The 19,320-nt window shown below is 33.6% G+C and overlaps 3 protein-coding genes, 1 long non-coding RNA gene and 1 pseudogene across 6 annotated transcripts; 2 read left to right on the top strand and 3 right to left on the bottom strand.

The window, feature by feature from the left end:
- Positions 1-1,740: 1,740 nt before the first annotated feature.
- LOC123894694 (expansin-B3-like) lies at positions 1,741-5,042 on the top strand. The gene is made up of 4 exons (XM_045944749.1): positions 1,741-2,024; positions 2,924-3,224; positions 3,547-3,676; positions 4,423-5,042. Exons 1-4 carry the CDS (start codon positions 1,871-1,873, stop codon positions 4,615-4,617), a joined length of 780 nt encoding a protein of 259 aa, XP_045800705.1. The 5' UTR covers positions 1,741-1,870; the 3' UTR covers positions 4,618-5,042.
- Positions 5,043-6,639: 1,597 nt separating this feature from the next.
- Positions 6,640-8,987, bottom strand: LOC123894693 (probable L-type lectin-domain containing receptor kinase VII.2). The gene has a single exon (XM_045944748.1). It carries the CDS (start codon positions 8,966-8,968, stop codon positions 6,905-6,907), a length of 2,064 nt encoding a protein of 687 aa, XP_045800704.1. The 5' UTR covers positions 8,969-8,987; the 3' UTR covers positions 6,640-6,904.
- Positions 8,988-9,948: 961 nt separating this feature from the next.
- On the top strand, positions 9,949-10,865 carry LOC123894692. Its single transcript, XR_006803893.1, has 3 exons — positions 9,949-10,105; positions 10,199-10,282; positions 10,406-10,865. It is a non-coding gene; the product is annotated as an uncharacterized LOC123894692 (long non-coding RNA).
- Positions 10,866-11,327: 462 nt separating this feature from the next.
- On the bottom strand, positions 11,328-18,437 carry LOC123894691 (annotated as a pseudogene).
- LOC123894690 (transcription factor SPT20 homolog) lies at positions 12,512-16,095 on the bottom strand. Of its 3 annotated transcripts, none has more exons than XM_045944745.1 (2): positions 14,240-16,095; positions 12,512-13,755 (listed from the first exon to the last, which is right to left on the bottom strand). In XM_045944745.1, exon 1 carries the CDS (start codon positions 15,490-15,492, stop codon positions 14,728-14,730), a length of 765 nt encoding a protein of 254 aa, XP_045800701.1. In that variant the 5' UTR covers positions 15,493-16,095; the 3' UTR covers positions 12,512-13,755; positions 14,240-14,727. The 3 variants fall into 3 exon arrangements, with proteins under 3 accessions (XP_045800701.1, XP_045800702.1, XP_045800703.1); XM_045944746.1 differs by having other exon boundaries at positions 12,512-13,730; XM_045944747.1 differs by having other exon boundaries at positions 12,512-15,099; positions 15,142-16,095.
- Positions 18,438-19,320: the final 883 nt, after the last annotated feature.

Raw genomic sequence — 19,320 nt, 5'->3', positions numbered from 1 at the left:
TCAAAGATACCCAAAAAAAATCCAAACACAATCATTTTTGGGTTAGTGCCAACGAACAGAACTCCCTCTTCCATTGCTTTACCTTCACGAATCAAGAAAAATGAATTCCTTCCTCCCAATATTAGTTACAAGCAGGTGTGTTACACTGTTACCACAGTTTATATCAATGATCTTAACTACTACTACTACACTTAATTATCGATTAGGAAAATATTAACATGTGCACCAATAACACATGTTAAGGAAATAAAAATATAAACAAATATTGAAACTTGTGCATTTAACTTCTTAAACATTAAATTTTATTCTAACATTAAATGTAATTTTATTTTTTTAGAATCTTATCATGTGCCCTAATGACACGTATTAACATAATCTTTATCATAATTACATATACCATAATAATTAACCTACACTTACAGAAGCAACATAAATTATGGGAAGTGACTGTAATTATCGGTCCACTATTATGGATACATTAAATAAACTAAAAACAAATTACCACAATTATTATTCATTACATAGTTAATTAATGGTCTTATATTCATTCTCAAACCTGCTCCCAAATTTCTCAACTAGAGAGACATGGCATCCACGATTATAAGTACTCTAGCAATTTGAACAATAAAAATAGTGGACCGTACGTATTAAGTTGTCAAAAAAAATATTAGCATCTAATTAGTATTGCCTAATTGACATTTTTTTAAAGAATCTGCATGTTTTGTTATCGTCATTGATTGGCTAATTGGCTTTTGTCTAATTTTATTCAATAAAACCAATAATGCACATATTGACTAAAAAACCAATAATGCACCAAATTATTTATTCTTAATATTTAATAATGAAATTAAAAGAAATTATTCACAATCTCTCCAAGCAAATAAGCCAAGATACAATCCAATCTATCCACTCAAGTCACAATATTTTCCTAAGTGGCCTTGAAAACTCACACACAAAGTATTGTGTGCAACCTAACAATTTTGATATTTCTGTCAGCTAAGATTTATGGATAAGTTTATGTGATTTTTAATTAGTTACATTACACATACCGGTCATAATATAAGATTGCATGTAATTACCGCGTGCCATTCTATTTAATTTCAATCAATCGTCCGATATTGAACAACAAGAAAGATCGTTTAGCACTATTTTTTGAAAACATGCATGGTATGAACGAATCAATCTTAAATAGATGACTGAAATTTATCACTATATAAAATTGCAAAAATTGTCAAGATATTTATGAAAGCATTATTGCCTCGTTTTGTTTGACCATTTCCGTCTCCTCAAAAACTATGTCTATGCTTGGTATCATATTATATATCGGAACCTATCGTAATTTTTCAAAAATTACACTTAATAGCTTCTATAAAATTACGTTGAATCACTGTAATTCTGACATAGTCACCGTAATACCAAACATACACTATAACAACGGTTGACGGTATCAAATGAAAAGAGAAAAAAAAAAATCTTTAATTTTATTTTTTGTAATAAGAACAAAACCATTTTTCTGTTGCATATGTGTTCTGCATAACTATTCACACAAAAACACATTTGCGTAGCGCACATGCGAATTAACGCCTCAACCGCCAGTGGGACCCAACGTAGTGGCACCTTACGTAAATATACTCCTAAAAATGGATAATAAGGTCAAAAACATATTCGTTGGAGTGGACCCTCTTGCATTGCAATTTTAGCCTATAAAATAACCAAAAATCCTTTAACGGTCTCATAACCAAAATTCCCACCTCTGCAAAGTGTCGGTGACACAATTAACCGTTTTTTCATTTCCATTCCAACTGCTTTCTGCCGGAAGCCGGAGCTGACATTTACGGCGGCGTGTTGTTTAATTTTGTGTTCACTCAAAATGAAGCACCACCGTGTCTCCGCCTTGTTTTTTTCAAGCCTCTGCAGCTTTATACTTGTGCAGGGACTGAGTCAGCATAGTGTCCACCTTGATACACATTGGTACCCTGGAACTGCTACTTGGTATGGTGAAGCTGAAGGAGACGGTAGCACAGGTAACAACTTCTAAACAATAGTAGAGGCAGTAGCTAGAGTTATATGACTTTAAATTATGTTTTATTTTTTCCATTTTTTCGAGTAGTTTAGTGATCAGAATTTCACCCTTAAATAAGTGGATTGTCGACTGTGTGGAGTTCAAACTCTCCGTCTCCACTCTCCACCCTTTACATATAACAATGTTCTTATCAACTAAACTAATTCATGATGACTTTTTATTTATATATTCCTAAAATATAAGCAAATATGAGTTAAAGAAACTATATGTATATATTTGGTTAAAAATTTATACTAAATACATTCATTTTTGTTGACAAACTTTTACTTATATTTTCGGATGAAGGAAATACTTATTTAGAGCTTATAGTAGATTACTGTAATTTATATACACCATATATTGTGTTGTAATATTATATTTAATGGATAAAAAACAGAAACTTGTAGTCTTATAAGTTGACAAGATCAAATAAGACATGTCTTAAAAAAAAAATCAAATAAGATCTATTTAATAAAAAATAATTCACAAACTTATAACTTTTTTACTAGTTTATAGCCTTTGTTTTTTTTTTTACAAGCTACAATTTCAAATATTTGAAAAATATAGTGTATAATTTTTTCGCTCTCAATTTCATTCTTGGTATCTTATTGGAAAAATATTAAATATTAGTTAAAAATATTTCTTTTAATGCCTTACATATTTATTAGTTATTTAAATCGTAAAATTTATATGATACCAGTTAACTTATTTTACTTTTTCAACTATAAATTTATTTGACATCTGCTCATTTATCGATTTATCAGCTATATTTATCGAACAGAGCCTAAATAATGTAACAGAAACATCATTATTAATTGTTGTTAATTTATTTTGTTTTATGATTATTTGTGCTTTGTTAAGGAGGGGCGTGTGGGTATGGTAGTTTGGTGGATGTGAAGCCGTTAAAGGCAAGAGTAGGGGCAGTGGGGCCAGTGTTGTATAAGAAGGGAGAAGGGTGTGGGGAGTGTTATAAGGTGAAGTGTTTGGACCATAGCATATGCTCGAAGCGGGCAGTGACAGTTATAATAACGGACGAATGTCCTGGCTGCCCGTCTGATAGAACACACTTCGACCTTAGTGGTGCTGCTTTTGGTCACATGGCTGTTAAAGGCGTGAATGGTCAACTTAGAAATAAAGGTGAAATCCCAATTGTTTACCGAAGGTACATTCTCATCATATGATATCAAATTAAATTCTTACTAACTAGTAACAAAGATTTCATGGCGCCGTAAGAAAAACCTGCATTCACGCGGTCAACATGCATGCGTCAAACATGATGACTGCCTGAATGTTTTGTTTTGTTGTCTGTAGAGAATCCCTTTAGGTATTTTATTTTACTTGAAAGTTTCTTTGGATTAAATAAATTTATGAAAAGGCATGCATGTTAAAAGCTTAAAGCTACTCATTAGCTCAGTAAGTGGATTTAAAAGGAAGGGAATTTTTATTACTAACACCTTTGTGTTCTTTATGATTGTATTTTGCAGAACAACATGTGTATACACTGGCAAAAATATTGCTTTCCAAGTTAATGAAGGCTCCACACCATATTGGTTGTCACTTTTAGTTGAGTTTGAAGATGGAGATGGTGACATAGGCTCCATGCACATACAAGAAGTATGCACCTTTGTTCTCTTAATTTGTTGATATTAATTAATTATTTACATATAATTTTTCACCATATGTTTATTCCTAAAAAAAATCTAAACTCCTCCCAATATTATCAATCAATCATAATTAATTAAAATTTTGTTCTAATAAACAAATACATTCACATGTGGTGTCCGAAAAATAGTCAGGGTTTCGGATCTGCCACTGAAAATAGATGCCACTGAAAAAGATTTTTGATATGATATACTATACCAAAGTAAGATTTTCTTTTTTATGGCTAAAAGAATAAGGAATTGCCTAAACGTGCACTAAAGCATCGTGGTCATTTACTTTTTTAGTGTCAATTATTGTATATTAACAAAGTACACTATAGCATATGGCCATGGCCAGTGTGTACAATTCCAAATGTTGTGGATTATGTCTCTAGTTATCACGTGCAGTGCCCACTTTTTCAAATATCCTTTTTATCTATCTCATATGCTATATAATCCAGAGTGTTATGTTATCCTCATATAATGGTGCCTATTGGTAATCAATATTCTTCTTGATGGTTTGAATTCCTTTTCATGAATCTTAGCATGTGATCATATGGGACCTTATAACTAAAATTATGTTACACATTAATTTCTTCCATATAATATTTGTTAGGTGGGTCAGAATCAGAATATCAACCTTTTAATTATATGCAAATTTTAAAAATAAAATTATTATTTTTTAATTGTGTTTGGATATTTTTGGTAATTTACATGCAGGCTGGGTCAAGTGAGTGGCTACAAATGAATCATCTATGGGGTGCAAATTGGTGTATTATTGCAGGACCTTTGAAAGGACCTTTTTCTGTTAGACTAAGTACATCCACTGGGAGAGGGCTTACTGCTAAAGATGTTATTCCATCTAATTGGTCTCCAAAATCAACTTATACTTCTCGCTTAAATTTCTCTCCTTAACTAAATAAACTCACTCCCAAAGGGAGTATATAAGTAGATAATATAAGCATCTTTTTTACTAAGATAAGGCAAAATCAAGTCAGTGATTTTGATCGTCAGATATCAAATCAACGGTGAAATCAGCAATAAAGATTATTTAAAGTTGATTTAGTCGTGTGTAATGTAAGTCGACAAATGGACATCCAAAATCAATTTATACGTGGAATTGTGTGTTATATTTTCTCTCCCTAGTATATATATTGAGAAAGATAGCTGTTGAGTGTATAAGGCTATATATATATAGTGGTTTGTACTTTGTATTTGTATGTCTAGGTAGTTGATTTTTAGTGTGCAATTATTTGTATCAAGAAGTCATTGTAGCCCACTCCAAAGAGGAGAGAGAGCTTGTAGTATGAATAAATGAATTTTCGTTGATTGTTGCATTACATTCAAGGATTCATTGTATAACTCAAGATAAATGAATTCATTCAACTAAATAGAGATTACATGAACAATTTACATGGTGAATTCAGAGAAAATTCCATCATCTTCATGCAAGATTCCATGGATAAATGTTGTTAAAAAGATCAATCATCCTTTCTTCAAAGTGCTTGATCTTGATTGTGGAAACTCTAACAATGGTGTGAAGAATGGGTTCTAGCTCTATATTTTGTTTTAACTTTTTGGTAGTTTTTATGGAATCTATATTTTACTTATACAAGGATTATTTTTTATTTAAACGAGAACCTATATTTCTATTCATACATTAATACAAAATCTATTTTAAATCACTATGAGAATAGGAGTGGAATTAGAACTAACATTGTTTGTGCAATAATTGATTAACTCTCTTTATTAATGCCTCCATTAACCATATATCATTCTAAGAAGTTAGGGATCCATGAATAATGGAGAGGATGAAGATTCAATAGATTGAGATTCATCATCGTGTAGTAAATCCATCATAACACAAATGGAGTTATTAATTTGATTACCAATTTACTAAGGGATGAATGAGTTATCAAGGTCCGACCTACTTTTTACTTGTAAAATTTTCAATTTAAAGCTTAATTTTGTATGAATCATGGTTGACAAAGCAAAACCACCCCAATTATGTCTTTAATATTTACATAAGTAATTGTTCAATTTGCGTTGTTATCGGTTAATCACAATCCTTGTGTTCGATAATTTTACTATTTGATACAACTAGTACACTTGCTAGAATTGTCAACATATATATCTTCACCGTTTATCGTTCAAAATCACTAACGAAAATAACTAACGAAAATTGGGGTGTTACAGAAGTACCGACAATTTCATAAGGAGGATGAACAAAACTTCTTAGACGTATGTTGGAGATCATCAGAAACTTCAGCACTTCCAGTAGCATCAAGAGGAGCATGATGGCCAATTAAACAAGGTTATTAGAATTTATCAAATTGATTGACTAAGGGTCTGTTTGGATTGTTTAATTTGAGTTTATCTACTGATATAAAGTATTTGTGAGACTGCTCAATAGAACTTATAGAAACAACTTACGATATGCCCATAAGTTGTTTTTAGTTTAGTTCTATAAGCTCTCATGGATAGCGTATAAAACAGCCTATATGAAGAAAACAATTAAATTGATTTTATCTTTGCTTATAAAAATTGCTTATAAATAAGCACTTATATGCTAATACAATGTATTAAGTTGCGGTTGTGGTGCAAAACCTTTTATATTGCGACAAAATGCTGGAAAATGAGGTTGATGTGGTTTAACTTGCCACTACGATACCGTTGGGGAGACCACACAATTCTTTAAACTAGGGATGCAATTGCTGCTGAAGACTGCAATTTAAAATTATAAGCGCTTATAAGTGCTTAACTAAACTATTTGTCCAAACAGAACCTAAGACTTCTTTATTTTGACATGATGTTCAATACTAATGCTGTAATGATGTTTTAGATTGCTTGAACTACAAAGTATGCATATAAACTTAGTTTTATCAAAACTATAGCAGAACATCCTAATTTCCTGTAACAAGATGCTTCACATTTGAATTATCATTATCATTGTCATTTCATACATCCTATAACGACCTCATGCAATTTTGAACAGAATTTTGTCCTTAAAAATATACAACATTTTATGAAATATATAAAACTTAAAGTAGAAAACAATTAACTTCCATGGTTTGGTAGTTTACACAATCCAACTCATAATAAGCTAAGACCTCGAATATTCTTCACTCAGTGCAACATAATGAATAACCTAAAATCTACAACATTGCCAGCCTTCCTGAATGATATCTGAATCCGATTCTGATTATGATCCTTGTGGAATGGAACTTGAGCTACTTGTAGTTCTCTCAGAGTTATAACTAAACATTTTAATATCTTCAAAAGTAGGGTGATTTTTGTATCGAAGTCCACTTTCAGTTCTAGTCCACATTGCAGCTGATTTTATTCTTCGAAGTAAACCTTTCTCCATATTTTCTTCATCAGATTCAGTGTTATACATTTCTCCCTCCAACATTTTCACAACCTGCCTCATTATTGGTCTAACACTAGGGTTTGAATTTGAACACAACAAACCCAAATGAAGTAATCTCTCAGCTTCCTCAGCAGGGTATCCTCCTTTAGCCTTCAACCTTTCATCAATAGCATTGTGCAATTGTCCAACAACCATTAGGGACTCCACCCATTCAACTAGTCCTGGTTTATTTTCTTCAATAGGTCTTCGCCCGCAAATTACTTCCAACACCAATATTCCAAAACCAAACACATCAGACATAGTCGACGCTCTTCCTGTCCGAATAACTTCTGGAGCAATGTATCCTAATGTCCCTAGTACTTTCGTTGTACTAGCCACTTGTCCATGATGCTCATGCATAAGAGCCAATCCAAAATCCCCCAATCTGGCATTCATGTCCTTGTCAAGTAGAACATTGCTTGCTTTGATGTCCCTATGCAAGACCTTAACTTCCCAACCTTCGTGCAGGTATTGAATCCCTGCGGCTACATTTTTCAAAACTTGAATCCTCTCTTCCCATGCCATCATCTTTCCTTCTTCACACTCAAAGATCCATTTGTCTAAACTGCCATTATTCATGAAGTCATAAACGAGAATCAAGTTTCCATTCTCTCCTTTGCACCAACCTCTAAATCCTACTAAACTTCTATGTTTCAATCTTCCTAGGCTTGAAACCTCTGCCAAAAACTCTCTCATTCCTTTGCTTTCTTGAGGGATTCTCTTAACCGCGACTTCAACTCCTTGCAAAATCCCTTTATACACACTTTTGTTCCCTCCTATAGCAACCACATTCTCTTCAGAGAATCCTCTTGTTGCTGCATGAATCTCTTGGAAACCAATTCTATGTGGCCAATACTCTAGTTCCCACGCTTCAATTTCTTCCTCTCCCTTTCCCCCCCTATATAGAATGAAAACAACTATACTACTGCAACAGATGATTATTAAGACAAAAACAACACCGGTGGCCACTAAAAGTAAAGCTTTTGCTCTAGAAAACCATCCCTTATGAGGAATAAATGTCGGCAAGTTGTGTGTCACTAAAGCATCACCTATTGAAAAATTTGTATTACTAAAGCTCCAAGCAAGAATCTTACTACTGTCTACTATTTGCCCTGTGGCTGCACTGAATCCAACGTATGTTTCATCCACAAGAACCCCAGTAAGGTTAACATTCATACTGATGAGAGGAACTTGAGGCCTATTTTGTCCTGCCGGAGCCATAGTAACGTTTATCTTAGAGTGCATAAATTCAATCCAAACTTGATAATTTTCACCACTTTTAATGTTCAACACCTTAAACTCATTGTCATATTTTCCACTCCAGTAGCCAGCCTCATGTGAAGATAAGGATTTTAGCGAGTTTACGTCGATACCAATATGATTACCATTTGTATCGTTGAATTCTTCGTTTCTAACTATATCGAATTCAACTCCAAAAACATGGTTGTTAAGATTGCCTTCATTGGTCAAATTGAAGAGACCGATATATTCGTTTGATATTGTTCCATTTAGACCTCTTGAAGGTGTGAATATGAAGGCAAAGCCATGTCCTGGGAGAACTTTTTTGATGGGGGCAACTGAGAAAATGAAGGAAGTAGCAAAGGGGAGAAGAGTGGAAGAGTTGGGTGATTTGGTTGATACTTTTTTAGGGTAAAAAGCACGGCCTATAGAGAAATAAGTGCCATTAGTGAGAGTGAGAATGGAATTTTGAATGGTTGCATTTCCATATATCACAATGTTTGTTGAGTTGAAGTTTGTATTATAGACAAATTCAGTAGTGGAAACACAACATATAATTATGGTTACAGTGTGGAGAAGAATGAGAAGTTGCTTAAGTTGAAGCATTGGGAAAGACATTAAGAATGAAATAGAAATTATTGCCAAATTGAGTTTTATGCAATGTTGAATATAAGATTGAATATTGAGTATAAGATTGAATAGTATGTTACATGAGTGTTAGTTTCTAGAAGGATATTGGAATGAGTGGTTGGTAAAAAATGCTAAAGATTTTTGAGGTTTTCTTGTTTGAAAAATGAAGAGTGAAGTACGTATACATGACTTTATAGGTCGATCAAGCCATAAATTCAAATACGATATTCTAATTTGGCAGCTTAAGAAGAGTTTTTAGATTTGCTTGTAGCAATCCTTCTATTACTTCTATCTAATTAATGACCATTGAGCCTCTAGTATATGGTCCACAGGTGACCATTAATTTGTTGTGACATTCTCTTTCTCTAAAATTAATAAAAAAAATTATCTTAAAGTATGAGATGATACCGGTCTCTTTTAACTTAATCTAGGTTTTGGGTTCGATTCCTGCCTTGGGCATGATCTAGGTTTTTAGAGTTTAGAGTTTTAAAGTTTGTATTTTCAATATATTATTGATTTTCAAGATTTTACGATTTTGAATAATTGAAAGTCTTGTATTAGATTTTTTTATTAGTTTTTGAATGGTTTGTTTCTTGAATGAACTGAAAGTTTTGTATTGGATTTTTAATGTATCAGTTTTTTGTTTGTTTCTTGAATGAATTGAAAGTTTTGTATTAGATTTTTAATGTATCAGTTTTGTAATGGTTTGTTTCTATTTTTGATTTGTCCTTGCAGGAAGATTACCTTGTATGTTAGAAAAAGAAAAAAATAAATAATGGATTGTCCATTAGCTTGGAGTCATGCCTTAACCATATCAATGGTTGACCAAATTACTGGCATAAACACTATTATCGACGTGTCCGTGTCATGTCAGACGTCCGTGTCGGAGTCCCTGCTTCATAGAATAAACATCATTTATAGCTGTGTTTTTCCATTGTTTTAGTGTTATTGTTTCCATTCAAAGAAAAAACTCTTCTTTTTGTCTAACATGGGTGGGTGTTTTACAATCTTCATTTCTCTAACTGATTTTACTACTGGCATGCAAGGTTGCTTCTTACAAAGATGAAGTATGGAAATCTGCAACTGCAACATACATCAAAGATAAAGATAGTTCTCTCATAAGAGGTATTAATTTCTCTTTCTCTAATCTTAACATAAGTTCGTCTATATAATCACTTTTGAGTTTTGAAAATGTGGTTAGTTGAGTATTGATTATAGGAGGAGCTTGTTGTTATGGAGACATTCACAAGGTTGATTATGGAAAATATAGTACAGGATTAAGCACCATTTTGTTCAATAGAGGTAGTACTTGTGGGGCTAGCTATGAGATTAGATGTGTTGATCATATCTTATGGTGTTTGATTGGAAGTCCTTCTGTAGTTGTTACTGTTACTGATTTTTGTGCACCGAATTATGGATTTTCAGCTGATTATGGTGGATGGTGTAATTCTCCATATGAACATTTTGAGATGTCAGAAGCTGCATTCGCTGAAATTGCCAAGAGAAAATCTGATATAGTGCCAGTTCAATATAGAAGGTACAAAAAATATTGCTTCAACGTGACAAATTGATTGACTAAGGGTCTATTTAACTATTTTGATACGTACTTGTGAGACTGATAGAGAGAACTTATGAAAACAACGTACAGCAATGTCGTCCATAAGCTGTTTTTAGTTTATTAAACTGCCTATATGAAAACAATTGACTTTATTTTATCTTTTTCCATAAAAATAGCTTATAAATAAGCACTTGTAAGCTAATACATTGTATTAAATGGCGTTTGTGGTGCTAACCTTTATATTTCGGCAAAATGCTGGAAAATGAGGTTCATGCGGTTTAAATTGCCATTGCGATACTGTTGTGGAGACCACAAAATTCTTTAAACTTGGGCTGCAATTGCTGCAGACCGCAATTTTAAATTATAGGCGCTTATGTTACAAGTGCTTCACTAAACTATTTGTCCAAATAGAACCTAAGTCCTTTCTTAATGCTTAGGCTAGGCATATGGGTTTTACAAGTGAAATTTTTTGCTGGTGTGAATATTATGCAGAAATTCACAATGAGTGGAAATTCACAAGGCTTTTATTTTGACATGATGTTCAATACTAATGCTGTAACGATGTTTTAGATTGCTTGAACTACAAAGCATGCATATAAACTTAGTTTTATCAAAACTATAGCAGAACATCCTAATTTCCTCTAACAAGATGCTTCACATTTGAATTATCATTATCATTGTCATTTCATACATCCTATAACGACCTCATGCAATTTTGCACAGAATTTTGTCCTTAAAAATATACAACATTTTATGAAATATGTCAAACTTATAGTAGAAATCAATCAACTTCCATATGGTTTGGTAGTTTACACAAACCAACTCAAAATAAGCTAAGACCTCGAATATTCTTCACTCAGTGCAACATAATGAATAACCTAAAATCTACAACATTGCCAGCCTTCCCGAATGATATCTGAATCTGATTCTGATTGTGATCCTTGTGGAATGGAACTTGAGCCACTTGTAGTTCTCTCAGAGTGATAACTAAACATTTTAATATCTTCAAAAGTAGGGTGATTTTTGTATCGAAGTCCACTTTCAGTTCTAGTCCACATTGCAGCTGATTTTATTCTTCCAAGTAAACCTTTCTCCATATTTTCTTCATCAGATTCAGTGTTGTACATTTCTCCCTCCAACATTTTCACAACCTGCCTCATTATTGGTCTAACACTAGGGTCTGAATTTGAACACAATAAACCTAAGTGAAGCAATCTCTCTGCTTCTTCAATAGGGTATCCTCCTTTAGCTTTCAACCTTTCATCAACAGCATTGTGCAATTGGCCAAGCACCATTTGGGATTCCACCCATTCAATTAGTCCTGGTTTATCTTCTTCAATGGGTCTTCGCCCGCAAATTACTTCCAACACCAATATTCCAAAACCAAACACATCAGACATAGTCGATGCTCTTCCTGTCCGAATCACTTCCGGAGCAATGTATCCTAATGTTCCTAGTACTTTCGTTGTGCTAGCGACTTGTCCATGTGATAAGTGCTAAAAAGTAGCAAATTTTCACATATATTTTAAGCACTTATTGACTTATTTTATAAAGTTATTTCAAGTAAAAACCCCAACTATTGTAAATATTAGTCTTTATGAGTAAATTAGTATTTTAGCTATTTTAACTCATTTTCCCTCACTTTTATAGATTTTGTGAATTTATTGAGTACTTGGAGACTAAGCAAGTTTATGATTGGACAGGAAAAATAAAGAGGCAACTTTTGTCCTTTGTTTAAACACACAAGAAGATTTTCTATTGGACCAAAATTAGCAAAGTACAGCACCGTTTCTTTTGACTCTTCACTAACTAAGTTATCTTGGTTAGAGCAGTATCACATGTAGTCTGAAAAGCATGATCAAACCGCCTTCCTTCTGCAAGTAGCTTACCATCCATAGTTACTTTTCAAGCCTATTTAAGCATTGCATCACCCATTGTGAAATTAATTCAATTCATTCCAAAACTCTCACACAACACGCCCAAACTAAAGAAACAGGGAGGACTGAAGCACGGAAGAAACAAGAGCAAGGCAAAGGTGGGATGCACGCCAACCGTTCGAGAAATCGACACCGGTGTTGTTATTTCATTTCTTTTCTTCTCACTTGTGTAAAGCTACCATGGTAATGAGTAGCTAAAGACACTTTTGTTGGGATTAGGTGTAAATTACTCTATTAGTATGTATTTCTATTGATCATGGTTTTATATATGGTTTTAGTTGTCTCTCAATATTGATGTTATCTTTGTTTTTATTGTTTTAATCTTTGATTTGAATTGTTATAGACATATACCTTTTGAATCTAAGAACTAGGATAATATCTATTGAACTCTAAATTCTAGAAATAGATTTAGGTTTAATATTCACTTAGAGTATCGAATCTTAATGCTATTGTATTGATTGACGATCCGAGACATCGGAGGTTAATAGATGCAATAGATATCTCGGCGTTATCTGAACACAGAAACGTTCGACGAGCTATACGTGATAATATTGATAGATGACTAAAACCTGTGTAACTGATTAGGGGAATATGCATGAATGAGTAATTGAAATCTAATCCCAACAATTTAATCTCTCTGTCAAATTAATCATCTTTACTACTTTCATGTATTCGCAACTTTCGTAATCAACCAATCTTTGAAATCCTTTACTTGAAATTATATTAATCGTTGAACGGCATCGATATCGCATCAGTCCCTGTGGAGACGATAAAAACATACTTACTTTTGTATTTTAACAAAATGAAATCAAATTGAATAAAGCTACTTGGTTCAAATTCATCCTAACATTCAAAGATAATCACAAATATTTGACCTCAACTAAAGCAATTGAAAAATTATTCTAATCATGCATTTGAATTTGATTAATCACAAACCTAGACATTTCAATTCATATGCACATGATATTCAAAAATCAAAATTTTGAACCATTTTTTCAATCAACCATCAACATGTTGTTCAGACCACAAGAGAAATATAAATTAAGATAAAGCATAAATTTAACCGAAAGCTATTTAAAATAAACTTCACAGAGTTTTGGAGAGCTTTCTCGGTCTATCTTTCTCTTGTCAGTTGTCTGGATCTTCTTCACTTCCTTAGTACCAACAGCAGCTTCTCACCTCCTCTGAGTAAAATGGCCTTTCCATAGGCCATGCCATTTGTGCAGCTTCTTGAGTTTTTCTCTAAGTGTCATATCTGAAACAATTGTAACTGAACAGAACTGGAACTAAAAACAATTCAACATCTTAAGCATGAGAGTATTCTTATGAATGCACAAAGATTTAAGACTTTTTCAATCCCAACAATAGAAACATGCTCATAGCCACCAACATGATAGTCAAGTATCAAATCACAGTAAAATGCACAAGAAGGTCCAGAACCAAGTAAAATCAAATTTATCAACAAAATCATTATGTTCCACATAATTGATTCGAATTCAATCAACATTAAATCCATGAAGTTCTAATTCAAAGAGAGATTAACTCAACACTATTCTACAACCCCTAATTACTCATAAGTACCAACTCACTGTTATGGTTATTTGAATCTAGTGATTGTCTCATAAATCCCTAATTCACATCCAATACCCTAAATTTCATTCCTTTTCTACTCAACAAAGAAATTTGCAAAATTGAACATTAGAAACAGAAAAGGAGATCCTGTAAACTCAAAATTAAAGGAAGATTGAGACAGAAATTTCGTACCTCTTCTTGATTCAAAAATGAATGTGGAAAAATTGACCCTTTTCAATTTTGAAACTTGAGTGCCAAAGAAATTAAGTGATTAATTTGTGTGCTATAGTGATTTGAATGATGGAAAAGTGAAGAATTTCTTTGAGTTGTGTGGGTTCAGAGGTTGAAAACGCATAGAGAGAGAGAGATTTGTGGGATGAGAGGTTGGGAATTTTAATGAACAAAGCATGAGAGTGTTTTATCGTAACAAAAAAAAAAATGATCTTGAACAATTCGCTTAGCGAGAAAAGATTCGCTCAGCGAATTCCACAGAAAAACAGGCAGAAATTGCAGAATGTTTTCATTTGATAAAATGGTTCAGTTTTGACTCATTAGCAACCTTTCAAAACATGCCTAAATATTCTAAAATGATAAATTGCAGAATTAAATAGTAAGGATAGAAAATTGGGTTGCCTCCCAACAAGCGCTTCTTTAACGTCACTAGCTTGACGCCTTTTTGGTTAGGGTGGCCAAAATGAGACGGAAAGCACATCATCCGTCTTTTTCCTTCGGTTAGGGAGGAACTCCATGAATTTTAGATATAAATGTTGCGGAGTCCATATCCTCCCTAATTCTTTTTTATTAAACAAGGCACAAATTTCATCTATGACTCTATCAACCTTCGCCTTGTTTTCCATCTCCTTCTTTTGTTCACATGATTCTTCCTTGCTAAATAATCCTTCATTTTCCTCCGCAACCATCATCACTTGTTCCTTATCAACAGTGTTAGCTTCCTCCGTACATGGCAATTCTTGAGGAAGTTCAACTTCATGCGGTGTATCTATTTCTTTCACTATTTTCTTTACACCACATCCTTCGAACATTCTTTCCTCCTCATTGTTTTCAACACCTTCCACACTCTCTTCACTTTCCTCATTTAGAATATTATCTTTCTCGTCAGGAGTGGTTTGTGTGTTGGTTTGAAATGTTCCTCCTTGATTATTGTTATTGGCTAACAGTTTAGCCAACTGAACAAGCTGATTTTCCAAATTTTTGGCCCGTGCAAGACTGTTTTTCATATATTGTCGGTGTTGGTCTTGCATCTGTTGCATTTGTTCATTCATTTGTTGCCACTGTTGGTTTTGTTGCTGCTGCATTTCCATGAATTTAATCATGGTCTCCTCCAATCTAGCCTCTGAAGTTTGCCCATAACTATAAGGAGGAAACTGTTGATATGATTCATACTCACCCGGAGTATAGAAGTTATAATAACCACGATCAGTCATGGTTTAACTTTTAATGGGGAATCTGAAAAAGGATTCAACAAACAAGAAAAACAACTTTCTTTGTCTAACAAAGAAGGATTAGTGCAAGAAAAACTATACAATATAAACAAATATATACAAATACTTAAAAGAATACAAATTGTTGAAATGCTCCAATATCTAAACGCCAGTCCCCGGCAACGGCGCCATTTTGTTAAAATACAAAAGTAAGTATGTTTTTATCGTCTCCACAGGGACTGATGCGATATCGATGCCGTTCAACGATTAATATAATTTCAAGTAAAGGATTTCAAAGATTGGTTGATTACGAAAGTTGCGAATACATGAAAGTAGTAAAGATGATTAATTTGACAGAGAGATTAAATTGTTGGGATTAGATTTCAATTACTCATTCATGCATATTCCCCTAATCAGTTACACAGGTTTTAGTCATCTATCAATATTATCACGTATAGCTCGTCGAACGTTTCTGTGTTCAGATAACGCCGAGATATCTATTGCATCTATTAACCTCCGATGTCTCGGATCGTCAATCAATACAATAGCATTAAGATTCGATACTCTAAGTGAATATTAAACCTAAATCTATTTCTAGAATTTAGAGTTCAATAGATATTATCCTAGTTCTTAGATTCAAAAGGTATATGTCTATAACAATTCAAATCAAAGATTAAAACAATAAAAACAAAGATAACATCAATATTGAGAGACAACTAAAACCATATATAAAACCATGATCAATAGAAATACATACTAATAGAGTAATTTACACCTAATCCCAACAAAAGTGTCTTTAGCTACTCATTACCATGGTAGCTTTACACAAGTGAGAAGAAAAGAAATGAAATAACAACACCGGTGTCGATTTCTCGAACGGTTGGCGTGCATCCCACCTTTGCCTTGCTCTTGTTTCTTCCGTGCTTCAGTCCTCCCTGTTTCTTTAGTTTGGGCGTGTTGTGTGAGAGTTTTGGAATGAATTGAATTAATTTCACAATGGGTGATGCAATGCTCAAATAGGCTTGAAAAGTAACTATGGATGGTAAGCTACTTGCAGAAGGAAGGCGGTTTGATCATGCTTTTCAGACTACATGTGATACTGCTCTAACCAAGATAACTTAGTTAGTGAAGAGTCAAAAGAAACGGTGCTGTACTTTGCTAATTTTGGTCCAATAGAAAATCTTCTTGTGTGTTTAAACAAAGGACAAAAGTTGCCTCTTTATTTTTCCTGTCCAATCATAAACTTGCTTAGTCTCCAAGTACTCAATAAATTCACAAAATCTATAAAAGTGAGGAAAAATGAGTTAAAATAGCTAAAATACTAATTTACTCATAAAGACTAATATTTACAATAGTTGGGGTTTTTACTTGAAATAACTTTATAAAATAAGTCAATAAGTGCTTAAAATATATGTGAAAATTTGCTACTTTTTAGCACTTATCAACTTGATGCTCATGCATAAGAGCCAATCCAAAATCACCCAATCTAGCATTCATGTCCTTGTCAAGTAGAACATTAGTTGCTTTAATATCCCTATGCAAGACCTTAACTTCCCAACCTTCGTGCAGGTATTGAATCCCCGTGGATACATTTTTCAAAACTTGAATCCTTTCTTTCCATGTGAGCATCTTTCCGTCTTCACACTCAAAAATCCATTTGTCTAAACTTCCATTATTCATGAAGTCATAAACTAGAATCAAGTTTCCCTTCTCTTTTTTGCACCAACCTATAAGTCCTACTAAATTTTTGTGTTTCAATCTTCCTAGGCTTGAAACCTCTACCAAAAACTCTTGCATCCCTTCTCTTTCTTGAGTGATTCTCTTGACCGCAACTTCAAATCCTTGCAAAACACCTTTATATACACTTTTGTTCCCTCCTACAACAACCACATTCTCTTCAGAGAACCCTCTTGTTGCTGCATGAATCTCCTCGAAATTAATTCTATGTGGCCAGTACTCTAGTTCCCACTCTTCAGTTTCTTCCGCTGCCTTGTTTCTCCTATAGAGAATAAAAAACACTACACAACCACAACCGATGATTAAGAGACAGACAACACTGGTGACTCCTACAGCTATCGCCTTCGCTCCAGAAAACCATCCCTTACGCGAGGAACAAATGAAGGCAAGTTGTCAGTCACTAAAGCATCACCAATTGAAAAATTTGTATTACTAAAGCTCCATGCAAGAATCTTAGTACTGTCTATTAATCGCCCGGTGGCTGCACAGAATCCAACATATGTTTCATCCATAAGGACCCCAGAAAGGTTAACATTTATACTGATGAGAGGAACACGAGGCCTCCTTTGTCCTGCCCGAGCCATTGTAACGTTTAGCCGGGAATGAATAAATTCAATCCATACTTGATAATTTTCTCCACTTTTTATCTTCAACACCTTAAATTCATTGTCTTCTTTTCCACCCCAGAAGCCAGCATCATGAGAACTTAAGGATCTAAGTGAGTTTATGTCAACACCAACATGGTTGTCATTTATATCATTGAATTCTTCTTGGTTTTGAACTATATCGAATTCAACTCCAAGAACATGGTTGTTAGGATTACCTTCATTGGTGTAATTGAAGAGACCGGTATACTGAGCTGATGTTGTGCCATTTACACCTCTTGAAGGTGTGAATATGAAGGCAAAGCCATGTCCTGGGAGAACTTTTTTGATGGGGGCAACTGAGAAAATGAAGGAAGTAGCAAAGGGGAGATGTGTGGAAGAGTTGAGTGGTTTGGTTAGTACTTTTTGAGGGTAAAAAGCACGACCTATAGAGAAATAAGTGCCATTAGTGAGAGTGAGAATGGAATTTTGAATGGTTGCATTTCCAAATAGGCTAATATTTGTTGAGTTGAAGTTTGTATTATAGACAAATTCAGTAGTGGACACGCAACATATAATTATGGTTATGGTGTGAAAAAGAATGAGAAGTTGCTTAAGTTGAGACATTGGAAGAAACTAAAGAATGTTGCCAAATTGAGTTTTATTTAATATGATTGAGTAGTACTGTATATGTTACATGATTGAACTGTATTAATAGATGCTAGGAGTATGGAATGAGTGGTTTTCGTTGGTGTTTGAAACAATGAAAAATTAAGTACTTAGACATGACTTCATAGTTATTCTAATTTGGCAGCTTAAGACTTTATAGGTAGTATTTATGTAGCCACCATTTTGTTACTTCTAGTTCTATGTAATGACCATTGAGCATCGAGCATAACGTCCACCGGTAACCATTAATTTTATGTAGCCACTTCTTTTTTTTTCTCTCTACGAAATGACAAACAATTAACAACTCACACATATGTAAGGTGTAGAGATAGAGATTCGAACCTCAGTCATGACGTCCGACCTAATAATTTTAATATTTCTTTTTTTCTTTTTTTGGTCAAGTAGCATAATCTCCTTTGAAATAACATGTGCATAGGTTGAAGTTAGCACAATTTCCAGCAAATACATTTTTGTGGAATTTCTTACAATGTGCAAGACAATTAGGGATATCAAGACCACATCTACCTGCAATTTTTGAGCATATTCGATCTTTTGTAAGTGGTGGGTCATCATAGTGATCATCAAAAAGAATGTCATTGTCATCATTCACAATTTCTGAGCTTGGTCAACTTCTGCTATGATCAATTGCACTGTAAATCAACAAATTAAATTAATTAGCAAAAATTGAAGGTGGTAAAAAAGAAAAAACTACTAATTAAAATAGATTTATCATTAATAGGTCTATGTATGAATGCAGACACGTACACCAGATACAACATTGACATGGACATATTAACACCAAACAATTGAATGTAATTATATGTCTCATGGTTATGTCGGT

This window comes from Trifolium pratense, linkage group LG7, assembly GCF_020283565.1.
Source record: "Trifolium pratense cultivar HEN17-A07 linkage group LG7, ARS_RC_1.1, whole genome shotgun sequence".
In the NCBI taxonomy this organism is placed as follows: Eukaryota; Viridiplantae; Streptophyta; class Magnoliopsida; order Fabales; family Fabaceae; genus Trifolium; species Trifolium pratense.
This window is presented reverse-complemented; position numbering and strand designations above follow the sequence as displayed.